Raw genomic sequence first — 13,451 nt, 5'->3', positions numbered from 1 at the left:
GGGAAATAGGACGAACAGTGCCCAATAATTTGACTGTCAAGAAGTATGGGTGTAGTTAAGAATTCAACTAGAGGGGGGAACGTTAATATTGGAAAAATCACAGTCGATACACACCATGATATGTTTACATAGATTAATGAAATTGTATAGTTATTGTCGACTTCACCCATCATGAACTATCAGTCAACCCCGACTCGAAAGCATGTGGTCAGGCAGGCTCTGAGACCTAGGCTTGAGGTTGCTAACTGGCAGGTCACAGGTGGGGCAGCACGTAGCCAGCAAACAAACGTGCAAACAGGAGGCTCGGGTCAGTCCCACAGACAGGTGCAGCGACACCACCATGGTCCCAGAAGATTAGCCCCAATAAATCACACATGGCCGGAGGGGTACACACATTCCCAAACACCCTATAGACCAATGTCACATGTAGTTAGAACACTCAGCCAATCAGAACACACCACACACAGTACATGTAGCAATCATGAGCCCTCAGGCTGGACATTTGGACATGTTATCCACTGCCCTTCATTGTGTCCTCACAAGGTCGAGGCCCATCTGCATTTGTTATCAGGACCTTGTTTATGACTCCAAGCTAACTGCTCATATTCTTGACCAGGAAAGGAATGTTTACATTGTTTTATGGTACTCAGAAAAATGTATAAAACACCTCTCAGTACTTTGAGAAAGTCCTCAGACACCTGTTCTGTAACTGTTCTCCCAGTCGTAATGTTTAATTAAACAAACTGTTCCTGCTTTGACAAACCCCACTTGTCGATTGGTTTCGCAAGGTAAATTCACTTTCGAGCAACAAAGGTTAGTCCCCACAAGGCACACACATAGTCCCCTCAAGGATGCTACACATGTGTGCTTGTGTGTGTCTGTGTGTATCAGTGATATTGCCTAGCGTACGTTTCTTTTCAGAGGTGGAAGGCCATAGATATGTAAAGTTAGTCTCCACAAGGCAGGTAGCCATACATAGTCCTCACAAGGATTCTATACTTGTGAGTGTGCGTGTTTGTGTGTGGGGGAGTGTCTGTGTGTGTGTGTGGGGTTGTGTGTCTGTGTGTGTGAGAGATTTCATAGTGTGGATTTCTCTTCAGAGCGGTAAGGCACTATACAAATCATAAATATACAAGAATTGTGGATGCAGTAGAAAAATCAATGTGGTGGGAGGTGAAGGGAGGCAAGGCTGGATGATATGGATGGTCAAAGGGAAAAACAATACAAAAGAATGTGAGGGAATAATTACGGTAGGATGAGTAAATATTGCACACGAAGAAAGCAAGATGGATGTGATATGAGTCAGGGCAAAAATTAGAGGCATGGATGGACATTACAGCAGGAACAAGTGAATGAGGCATGGGTGAATGTGACAGGTGACAGGGAATGGATGGCAGTGAACCTCCGTTGTTGGCTAGGATAAGGGAAAGATAGGTGTTAATTGTGAAAGAATGAGAGAGGATGACCTAGTAGAAGGAGGCCTGCTATCGAAGTACAGAGTCAGGGATGGTCATATGCAGATGCAGAGAGACAATTGTGGAATTGACAGGTGAGAGAAAAGCTGTGTCTGGTGGCACAGTGTATTGATGCATCCACTACAGGGAGCAGTGTCTGACCTCATGGTCACAGGTTCAAATCTTGGCAGGTCCAGTCAGCCATTCATCCTTCTGAGGGTGATATATTGAGTACCATTAAAAAATAATAATGTACTACTCAGATGGAAGACAGTCCTGTGGGTCAAGGTGTGCTGTACAAATACACATGTAATGTTATGTCAAGGTGATATGTTAGAAGGATGGGGTAAAAATTAATGTGGGCAAAGGAATGATCAGGGGTTTCATTAACGGAATGAGGGAGAGACAGATGGGATGATGCTAGGAGAAAACGTCGATTGAAGAGGGGTGATGAAGGTAGTTTCCTGAGAAGGAGAGAGATATGGAAAAAATATAGTCAGTTTACTGGGACTGTAGCCCTGGTTGAAATAATGGAAAAAGTTTTAATTGGCTAGAAGGAGCAACAAAACCGTGAAAAGATGGTACAAAAGACTCAGGGGGTCATTCCGACCCTGGCGGCCGGCGGTATGTTGGCGGTAACACCGCCAACAGGCTGGCGGTGTTCCGCCAGCAATTCTGACCGTGGCGGAAAAGCCACGGTCATACTGCCGGCCCCTCCACTTTCCCGCCAGGCTTCAGCCTGGCGGGCATAATCCCCAGAGCTGCGGTGCAAGCACCGCTGCCCTGGGGATTATGAGTCCCCGACTGCCAGCCTGTCCGTGGCGGTACACACTGCCATTGAAAGGCTGGCGGTAAGGGGACTGGGGGTGCCCCTGGGGGCCCCTGCACTGCCCATGCACTTGGCATGGGCAGTGCAGGGGCCCCCAGGCATAGCCCCATCGCGCATTTCACTGCCCGAATTTCGGGCAGTGAAATGCGCGACGGGTGCTACTGCACCCACTGCACATCAACATTTCCGCCGGCTCTATTACGAGCCGGCGGCAATGTTGATGTGCCATTTCCGCTGGGCCAGAGGACGGTAACGCTGTTACCGTCCGCTGACCCAGCGGAAATGTCAGAATAGGGAGGCATGAATACCGCCGGCAATGGCGGTATTCTGTCTCCCCCGGCCTCGGCGGTCTGGAGAAAATACCGCCGAGGTCAGAATGACCACCTCAGTGATGAATGGGATGAAATATGAAAGATACTAAGGTGATATCAGGGTTAGAGGTACAGGTAGCTGTACTGCATTAATACACCAGGGATGAACTGATGGGAGGGAAGCAGAAGGCAATTATGTGGAGATGATAGAATGAATTTAGGAATTATGGGTCAATGGATGGATGAATGGAATGATGGACAGAGACGGATGGGTACAGATGGACGGATAGATGAATATATGAGGTTTCATGGAAAGAGAGGAGAGAGGCAAGGGTATCCATCATCTAGGACTTGTGGTTTGCTCCTGCTTCTTCTGGAATATGACTTCTACTCCTCTTCTGTCAAAATATATTTCACATGATGTCTACATTAATGTATAATCAACAAAAATGACAGGTGTGCTGTGTAATACTTCATTTCATATAATGCGTACACTATACCTGTATGTTTTGTGGAATTTGAGATTGATACGGATGAGTGAAACGAGAATAAAATCCAATGGCGTTACTTGATCCATTCATTTGAAGATTAAACTGTTGGTAAAAAGAGAAAACATACACATTTATTGCACCAACGAGCAACAAAAGCATCCTGATTCCATAATTTTCGAACTGCGCTAGGGCAATGTGGGAAAGGAAAAGCAGCACCAACTGATTAGGGTAGGCAAGGATGGGCTGCTTGTACCCCCTTTCTGCAGAAAGTAGGCCAAAACGTGGCAATTACAAAAGCTGAAAACAATATTTAATTTAAAAAGGGAGCATTTTAGCTAAATAATATGGTATGGATGGTTATTCTGGGAGTCCCCATGGCTATTTTGTTAGTTCTCATCTTTAGGAATTATGTGCCAGCAATGCACATCGAAATGGAGCGTTTTTGCATGACTAGTCCTATCAAATGGTGTTACATATCTCCTATACATGACTGCCTTACTACCATTCGTCATTAGATTACCATACGCTCCCTCCCACTTAATCCTCACATTCCTGCATATTTGACCTCCATTTGAACCCGTAATGTAGACTTCAACAATGGATAACAAATCAATAGCTAGTACGATCACATACATGCACGAGTTTGAAAATCGTAGACTAAAGCACTGATACTCAATGTAAGATCTGGGGGTCGCATGCAGCCCTCCCAAGGCCGGACAGGCCGTACCAGGCATCGGGCATTTCTCAGGGAGGATGGAAGGGTGGGGGGCAGCATTGTTACTGGGGGCCGGTTTTGTAACACTGCTAATAGCACTGCAGAGTTTCTTGTATAGTCAAAAGTTTTCAAGCAACAATAAAAGTGCAGAGATATGTGGTGATTAATGCACCTGCTTGGGAGAGATCTTGGTTTTGTCTAGTGGCAGTTTCGACTTATCCAAGGGAGCACAGAGGATAAATATGCCTGTTGGAAGGAACGTGTACTATGCAGATCACAGAACATATAACAGTGCATAGATCAGCGGAATACTGCTTTCGTCACAGAGGTCCTCTTGTTACTGTGCAGTTAATAAATTATCATAATCTAGCACAGTGAGCTATGAACCCCCATTATAGAGTTGCGTGCAAATTGCGAAGTACAGGCTAGAAAGTTATGTTTTCCACCCAGTCTTTGATTATCCTAATTTTGCTCATAAGGGTTTGTTTGGGCAGAAATAAATTGTTTGTAAAATCAACCCTAACTGCTGTGTTACATTCTGAATCTTGAATTTATGATTCCCAAGACCAAGCACTCTGCAAAAATTCCTACCAGTATTAATGAGGTGAATCCTACACCTTGTAGTTCATTTATTATTCTGTAAAAGCTAAGACAATTGAATATTTAATGAAAAATGTGTTGTAGAATGCACTGTTTTTGCTATTTTCCCCCAAGCTTTCTTGGGGGGGTGGGGGGTTAAAGAACCCCCGAAAGCCCCATTGTATGGTCAGGCTCCCCCGCTAGGCGCCCTTTGGGGGATGGTCTGACAAAATGTTCCAGGGCTGCTATGGTTTCCCAGTCCAGCCCTGGCCCTCCTGACACTGGTCCGCTATTTACTCCACTCAGCACTAAGCTTTAAAAAGATCAAAAATAAACAGGCAAGGTTTTATTTAAAGGCTAACTGATGCTATAAAAAGGGATTAACTAGGGAGTACTGCATGGCTTAACTTTAGAAACACCTTCATTTTTCATGAAATCTTGCAGCAAATGTGTAAAAATATTATTAAATTTCTTCAGAATTCAAAAAGTGTATATTATTAATACGCAGAACGGTTTCACCTTAGTAGATCAGATTATAGAAGTGCATTGAGAAGTGTTTTTTAAAAGTGATAGTTTTTAAACATACTTTTAGAAGCATTCATTTCCCCTCCACCCTGACAACAATTCCAGTTGTGAAATAAGTGGCAAGTCAGTTGTTGTGTGCACTCTTTGGGCAATCTGGGCTCTTATTATACTTGAACAACACTATACTTTATTTAATCAAACACACAAAAAGGTTTTGTACAGGACCCATCCTGCAATCATGTATTTCAAGGTCCTCTTATATATGAAAATAATGACAAAATGGAGGGAAAGTGAAATAAAACAATTGCCTGTGGTCACACAGTTTGGTAAAGTGAGGAAGCCAGGATTTATCCCAGGGTTTCTGGTTTCTCATTGTGCAATTCAGCCACTAGAAGTATAGTCTTCACTTCCCTTACCTCCACCTTACCGGCAAACATGCCCCGCTTGACTGCCACAGCTGGCATCAATGCAGTCCTCTGTCAAATCACATGCTGTTTTTGGTAAAATTTTTGTGAGTACACATAGGATAGAGCATATCAAGAACAAAAAAAACATTCTTTCAAACTATTTTTCTCACTTCAGTTTGTGGTATAGCCTCCTGTAATCTTGGATCAAATTTTGTAAGTGATTTACTCAGGTATACTCAACATCAGTGTGCAAGAAAGCCATTTGCAAGGGTAACTACTCAACCCTGACTAATACTGTTAGAATTTGGCCAAAGCAAACAGCTTTATGAATGCACACATTACATCAGTCTGGTTGAGTTACCAAAACAGCATATTTAGGCTTAGGATGAGTCTCCCTGTCTTCCTGCAACAGTAAGTTAACACCTACAAGCTTCCATGTTTGTGAATATCCACTAGGGATATAGGTTCCATTTGATAAATGTATACAACTTTACTTTTGTTAAGCCCAAAAGTAAGGGTGTTTTTAATGTAGAGAATAGGAGTGAGATACCTCTATGCTAAATATGGGTTTAGAGGGGGAAAAACAATTTTCAGGGGTGACAAATATTTCCCACATAGAGTAAAAAAATAAAAATTGCAAATGCACATTAGCCTGAAATTTAGACAGGCAGCATTTTTGCACATGTGAGTGCTTTCAGAAATCTGTGAGTGTAGTCAAATATGTGTTTTGACCACTGATTTTGTGTTGCACCACTTTGCACCTGAATTAGCTGTCCAGTGTTCACCAGTTGCGGAATACATTTTGTATTCAGTTTAGCCTTAGATTCATTCTGCCTATTGACTTTATCGTAGCATTAGACACTGCCATGTTAAAGGCTGCCCATAGTTTTCCACATTGTAAACTGTGCATTCTGTCTTTTTTTCGTGCCTTTTCTCACCAAGGGCTTTGGTTGATAAGGATGTACTCAGACGGTAGGGAACGGCTTTGTTTTGACTTGACATCTTGGGATTCTGGCCAAACCCCAATGTGTTATTTTCAAAGCATACCTAAACGAGCCAGCATGTTTTAATACTTCTTGCGCGGGGTTTTTCCAGAAGGCTCCTGTAGGTTTTTTAAGATATAAAAAGACCCGGTGCGACAGTGAGAGTTGGAGTGGCCTCAATCAGGATTCAGAAGTTGAATGCCTGATATAGAGTTCCTGTAAGGGCAGAGACCTCCCTTTCTCTCAATCGAACGGGGTCATCAGCTTGCTGGCATGAGAAAGATGAAGCACCTGACAGGCCCTACGGTGATGCATTTTTAATTCATTATTTGCTTTGCATTAGAATATAGATACATATATTTGCTGTGTATGTTGCAGTGGAGAATCATTTTGGTATGTTTCATTTCATTGTTGTGATTATTTTTAGACTTGTGCTTTCAACATGCTAATCTCCTTTGAGGAACCTTGCTTAGTGAAATAATAAATGTTTTCTTTGGACTAAGAAGTGCATTCCAGAGACTTTTGTCAGCTCGGTTATTAGTGAAAAGCAAAACAGGGAGCAACATGGATGTCCAGGTGTATTGCTGTGATTATTTGTCAACTATCCTCCATATGTAGACCTAGGCCCTCATTATGACTTTGGCAGTCTTTTCAGAAGCCCACCGATGCCACGGGCGCCAGAAAACGACCAGTGCTGGTGGTCTTCCGACCAACATATTATGAGTACTGAAGGATTTCCGCCACAATTTGGGAGGAAATCCTCCCGTAGTCATACTGGCGGAGCAAGTGAATGAGTGTATGCAGGGTGCGTGTGTGTGTGTGGGTGTATGCGGGAAGGTGGAATGGGTTACTGATATGGAAAGGCGTGGGGGGTATTGGGTTTGCATGGGACGGTTGGGAGAGCCATCTGATGGTGACAGGAAATAAATTTCCAGTCACCGGTAGCCTTTCTGCCAGGGTTTCTGTGGCGGTGCTACCGCCACGGAAACCCTGACGGAAAGCTGACTCATTATACCGCTGGAGATGCTAATCTCCGGCTGTTCAACCGCCCTGGCAGTACAAGCGGGGATATGGCGGGATGGCAGAGGCCAACCCGCCAATCTCATAATGTGGAGTCTTCACCGCCGGCCCGTCTGCGGTGAGACTGCCACCACGGCCCTGGTGGTCTTCGGACCGCCAGGGTCAAAATGAGGGCGATAGTCTTCATGGAGCTAAGGGAAATATGTACGAACACATTTTCCCATAGACACAAAATGGGCAAAACTGCTTGCTACATCTGGCCCTAAATTACTAAATTCTGCCTTCCATGATAGATCTTTGTGACTCAGGTCACCAGTCTTCATGTTTTCAACCTTTAGATGATGACTACGAAGATCGTATTTCATACAATGGATTAGTACGGCATCTGTTTCACAAAAGTTATCTTTCCAACTTCAGGGACAATACTGATGCAGTTGCCGTAACCCCAGATTTACCAGTTCTGTGGATTCAATAATTCATTGGCACAGGCATACTTTAGTCACTGCTTGATTTGTGGCAGGGTGTTAAAGATGGTGAGCACCAGAACCAAACTTATTTGTCAACATTAGACTTGAGTAAGAGTAAGAAAGGAGGACGAATTGCTTTTTTAAACACTGACATAGTGAACCTGCAAGAGTTTGATAGAGACAGAAAGTGCATGGTGGTGGAAGACAGAATCATGAGATGGAATCAGACTGGCAGCGCTGGTAATAGGCAACTGTGGGATCCATCAGAGCTGATGACTGGCTTCTAAAAAATGAAAACAGGAGCTCCTATTTTTGTAATTAAACATTGACTGTAGTAGTCTTACTTCTACCCTAAGAAATGGGTAATCGATGTGGGACCTGGTGTTACAGCACATTTCCCATGATAATTGTTCTTTTTTTGGCTGTTTTTCATCTTTACATTATGTAATCTTTTTGCTTTTGAAATGTCTGAAGAGTGATAGGCAACATGCACATTAAGAGTGTTGTGCTAAATGTATAATACTCATTTGCCCAATAACTCTCCTTGCTAAACCTTGTGGAATTATGCCCAAATTTTGAATTATTATAATTTAAAACATTCATATGTTTTCAGACCTGAGATGTATCATTTCGGTTGATCAGAAGTTTTCCACGCAGAGCACAGTTGAAATCTTCAGGTTTGATATGCTTTGAGAAGAGCTCACCATCGAAGACCAAATCCTGTGGAAATCTAACCTGTTCAGTAAGAAGAGATAACAGATTTAGTGCCTGAAACCACTAAGATTAAGATATGCAGAAGAGTTTGTTTTTCTTTGTAAACATTGAAAGACAATCAAAGAAGGGAATACCTAAATATCAATAAGAAATTCAAGCCAAGTTGGCAAGGGAGTTGGTGTGTGTATGTGGTTCTGAAAATAGCAAGTCTTATTATTAGCACTCCAATAGGAAGATACTGATTTGGGTAAGCCTCAAAATGAAGGATGTTCGCAAAACGTGACTGGCAGATTACACACAAATCTCTTCTTTAGGGCAACATATAGTAACAAATTAGTTACTGCTCAATCTTGTACTGAATTGATGCTGTTTACATCACGTCCCCAAAACCAAATTTCCTCTTGTCATGTCAATGTAAGGGTTATAATTTTTAACTAAGTGGTACTCATTTTATGTACCTCTGAAGGAAGAATTGTCTATTTTGATCCTACTGGAAGTTAACTTTTGGTAAGTAATGTGCCATCTTGTAAATAAATCATATGTTGTGCCAAGCATACAACAACCTGTATGATGTAGTACAGAGTCCTCATTTATGTTAGGCAAAGCATAAATATAGTATAGGTAGATATGAGTGGCTGCCATTACTCCACTCTTATAGAGAAAAACACTCTGCCACGCTATACGGTGTTCCACAAAGCATCAGAGTGTGTTAGATCATGCCGTTCGCACTGATTTTTAGCGCCGGGCATTAGGCCTGCACTGTAAAATCAGAGCAAACTGCACCACATGCAGCACAAGAGAGCACTGTTCTTTTCTGCCGCTTGAGTAGATTTTCTACTCGAGCAGAGGCTTCCTGAACGTGAACAGAGGGTTTCTCAGCACAAGCGGTAGCTACCATCTGCAACTGCCTACATAGAGAAATCTCGTCAGGAGGTGGCCTGGAGTAAGATTTTCCTCGCTCATCCTTGCCAACTTAACGTTGGTGAGCGCGAGTGAAGAAAAAATCAGCTACACAGAGTTTTTTGGAACTATGCGCTCTTAGCAAAGCTCGGAGTGGGAAAAACTCTGCAAACTCCAAGAGCAGAGCGGAGTTCACCGCCCACCCTTACATACAGCACGGTTATGAAAAAGTGAGAGGTTCCTGGACACTGCCAAATTCATGTTCTACAACAGTGTTTTCCCATCATTCTTAAAAGTAACTAAAGTCTATAAACCAATGATATTCATACAATACCTGAAATGAGTGGCTCATATTCATGCGAAACAAGTACCACGCATCCCTGTCACTTGATTTGTTTTGGTAAATGCCCACAAATCCAACGACATCCTTCTTATTCATCTTTACACTTGCCTCAAGTTCAAGGTTTGACTGAAATGCAAATGCAGCAAATAGGTAAAAAGAAAGCAGCAGAAACACAAATGTAAACGTCTTTAGTATGATATAAAAGTGCTTTTTACAACAAAATGTGCTCTTTCTAAGAGCTGTAAAGAAAAAGTGCTAGCACAGGACAGTTTAATAGAACTCATCTCAACTACCTCAGAATAAAAATTCTTAATCTGGTTTTGCCCAGATTCCAAAGTTTAAGCCTCATATCCCGCCAGTTGTCAGCAGATAATCTGGGAGCATTAAAAACAGCAGCAAGTTATGCACTGATAAGCCAACTTGTCACTGTAAAAGGTGTTTATGTACTAGCTGAAAGACACTGCAAAGCATTTCAAACATGCTCTTGAAAATTAGAAACATCAACAATGTCCAATTGCTCCATTTTATTTTCAGCCTCGTGCATATTGTATGTCTGACTAGACAGTATAGCTGTTTGATTTACCTACTATAACCAATTTTGTAACAGGTACATAGAGTGGCCTTTGGCTGCAACTAGAGGAGTGTGTCTCTGTCACCTCATGTCATTGGCTCTTTAGTAGATGCCACTTTCTCTGGAGTGCCTGATTTGCAATGCATAAAGGACTGTTTTATATCATATACACAGGCTCAGATTTAGAAAGGGCTCACAGGGTGATGCAAGGCAATGCAAGCCCTTTAGTGAGATTTACTAAGCCATGCAAAGCCACCTTCCATGGCTCTGCGTGGCTTAGTAAATCCAGAGTAACACAAGCTAGCCCAAATAACTGCTTTATGTTACTCTGCATTGGGAAGGCATTCCATTGGAGCAGCATGGACATTCCCATGCATCTGCCCATGGGTTAAGACTCAATTACAGGTCTGCTAAGGTCAGTAAACCTGTGACTGCACCAAAATAGTACACCTTCTCAAATGAGGTGTAGCAAGGAGAAATATATTTATTTCTACTCATTTCCTCTTTCTTTGTGTATTGTGCAGCGCACGTAGAAGTAGGAAAATGCCTCAAAGGATTGTTTATGTGCAGGAATGTCTCCCTTACTGCACAAAAGTAGACCCCTTTTGTAATGCAGGCACCCTTGCACCAAGGTGCAAGATCGCCTAAGTTGGTGCTAGGCAGCACTCAGTGTGCCAGCGAAGGGAGAAAGCAGGAATGTGTCATGTCCTATTAGATATGCCTCATTTATGCTCTCTCCCTGTATGCAAGGCAGCACAGTGCAGGAAACTGTCTTGCTGTGATGCATGACTTTTTGATAAATCTGCCCCTGAGCCTTTATCTCATGTATGCACAATCAACAGAAACCAATCATGTATGGCTTTGTTGTTCACTGCAGCAGGCTTCTTTTCCATATTTTAGTTTGTATTTAAAATGCAAGATAGAGCTGTTGGCTATAACAATCCATGTTAACTGTTTCTACAGTTTGTAGGTGATTGAGTTAAACGCTTACTGCTTAAACTTAAGCTAATCGGGATATCAAGAGTTTGAATCCCGGCATGGCTGGCCCAGCCTTCTATCTTTCTGAGCTCAGTAAACTGACTGCCATTAATTTAGGTAATAGTAATAGCAGTCACTCAGAGCATTTTGACACAGCAGTAGGGTTGTATAAAGCCCTGCAGAAAAACAAGTTATTATTCCCTCCTCCACATTACCGAACCTAGATCAGTTTCACGCCCCATAAAAAAAATAGGAAGCACCGTCCCACTTGTATGAATGAATGGGTGGCACTATTTTCAGTGATATATTATTAGCTTGCAAAATGTTTTAAATACACTGGCATTAACTAACAGTTAACCAAAATGTGATGGATTTGTCAGGGCTTTTTGCAGAAATGGCATTTTATGATAGAAGGTGCCTGCTAAGTGGCATTTTGCATCATCATCCTTTAACCACTGCTGTCCCATTGATCTTTGGGTCTACCCTGTGGCTATTTGTACTATGCATCTTTATCCAGAGTTACAAATCCCAAGGATTTGAGAGTTAGACATTTGCTCTTATTTGATGACTGGTAACTTTCCTCCTTTTCTGGGAGTCTGAGGGGGAAAGCTGCCTATTTGGGAAAGTACCTTCAAGAATGACTTTTCTTTCACATCTGTGGTGAACTAGGTACAATAAATACTCACTAGAATCACAACGCATTTGCTTAGTCTAAAAACAAACTGGCATATTGAGGAGAATTGTTTCTTTCTGGGGCATAAAATCATCTTCTATGGTTGCTTGGCACTCAGAATGCTTGTGGACTTGTAAGCCCAGCTATTATGTTTCTTTCTCAATCATTTTGTACCTTGCACTTGCGCTTTTGTGAAATGGATGATCATTTCAATATGCAACAAATAAAATTAGAGGTGTTGTTTTAAATCTTTGCTTCCTGTATGCTGTTTGCCTCAGTGAATTTTCTGAGATGCATGTATAGCTCTTTGCCCTTTTAATACTGGTGTTGTCATTGGACCACAGTTCCGCTTGTAAGCAGAGCATGAGTATTAGTAGTAAAAATCCCCAAATTCCTAGTGATAAGTACAACAACCACAACATACCTTGGTCAAGATTTACTAACGTTTGCGTTGCTATTGCATTACACAAGGTGACACAGGGCAAAGCAAAGGCTTAAGTGATAGTTGCTAAACCAAGCAAAGCCACTATGCGTGGCGCGGCATAGCTTATTAAATCCAGAAAAATGCAAAGCAATGCAAGTCACTGCCTTGCATTACTCTGCATTGGGGAGGCATTCCATGAGTGGAATGTGGGCATTCTCATGCATCCTCCCATTGATATTGCTGCATTCCCTGATTTACAAGGGGTAGTAAACCTGGGAATGCGTCAAAGTGGTACACCATCCCCAAATAGGCATAATGAGGCGAAATATGTTTATTTCTCCTTGTTATTTCCTCCTTTTATTCTGCAGCACACATAGAAATCAGAAAAAGATTATAAAGATTGTTTTTGTGTAGGATTGTGTCCTTTCTTGCACAAAAACACCCCTGCCTCTAACGCAGGCACCCTTGCACCATGGTGTAAAAGTGCCTGTGTTAGCGTTAAGCTGCACATAGTGCCAGGGCAGAGAGAGCAGTAATGCGCCATATCTTAGGAAATATGGCACATTCCTGATCTCTGAATCTGATGCGATACAGAGTTCCAAACTGACTTGCTGAGGTGAGTTGCGTTAAATGTTAGTAAATCTGGCCTCTTGTCTTTAACTTTAGCAGATTATCTGCTAAAATTTCACAAAGCCTGCCCGCCTAATGAATGAGCCATCAGGGTTTGTGCGGTGGATAAATGAAGCAGGAATCTTCTTCCAGTATGCAGAAGTAGCTTATTGGGCAACAGCCCTGTGACACTTTAAGGCCAGGCATCAACATAAGAATTACAATGCTTTGCCCCTTGATGCACCAGTTGGTGAGAACTACACTGATGACAAGACAAAACTACTTCCAGTTCTTCCCAAATAGTATTCCAGACAGGTAATCCACAACCGTTAATTCTGCAACTTTACCTACTTATGTCTGTACCTGCATGTCCCATCCAGCCAGTGCTACCCTGACTGGCTCAAGTGTTCTTCTGGAGAATATGTAACCACTAACAGCCTCTGAGCCAGCTTGCACCT

The 13,451-nt window shown here is 42.4% G+C and overlaps 1 protein-coding gene across 4 annotated transcripts in view; it reads right to left on the bottom strand.

Annotated features, from left to right (window-relative positions):
- The window catches only part of LOC138261322 (uncharacterized), an 888,401-nt gene that overhangs the window by 335,565 nt on the left and 539,385 nt on the right, over positions 1 to 13,451 (bottom strand). For all 4 annotated transcript variants that reach the window (XR_011199068.1, XM_069210158.1, XM_069210160.1 and 1 more), the window contains 3 exons: positions 9,730 to 9,864; positions 8,397 to 8,516; positions 3,095 to 3,187 (listed from right to left, as the gene is read on the bottom strand). Coding sequence is in view for 3 of the 4 variants with exons in the window: in XM_069210158.1 (XP_069066259.1) it covers positions 3,095 to 3,187; positions 8,397 to 8,516; positions 9,730 to 9,864 (348 nt within the window). In the remaining variant the exon portion in view is untranslated. The remainder of the gene's footprint in view (positions 1 to 3,094; positions 3,188 to 8,396; positions 8,517 to 9,729; positions 9,865 to 13,451) is intronic.

The sequence above is a fragment of the Pleurodeles waltl genome, chromosome 10 (genome assembly GCF_031143425.1).
Source record: "Pleurodeles waltl isolate 20211129_DDA chromosome 10, aPleWal1.hap1.20221129, whole genome shotgun sequence".
NCBI lineage: Eukaryota > Metazoa > Chordata > Amphibia > Caudata > Salamandridae > Pleurodeles > Pleurodeles waltl.
This window is presented reverse-complemented; position numbering and strand designations above follow the sequence as displayed.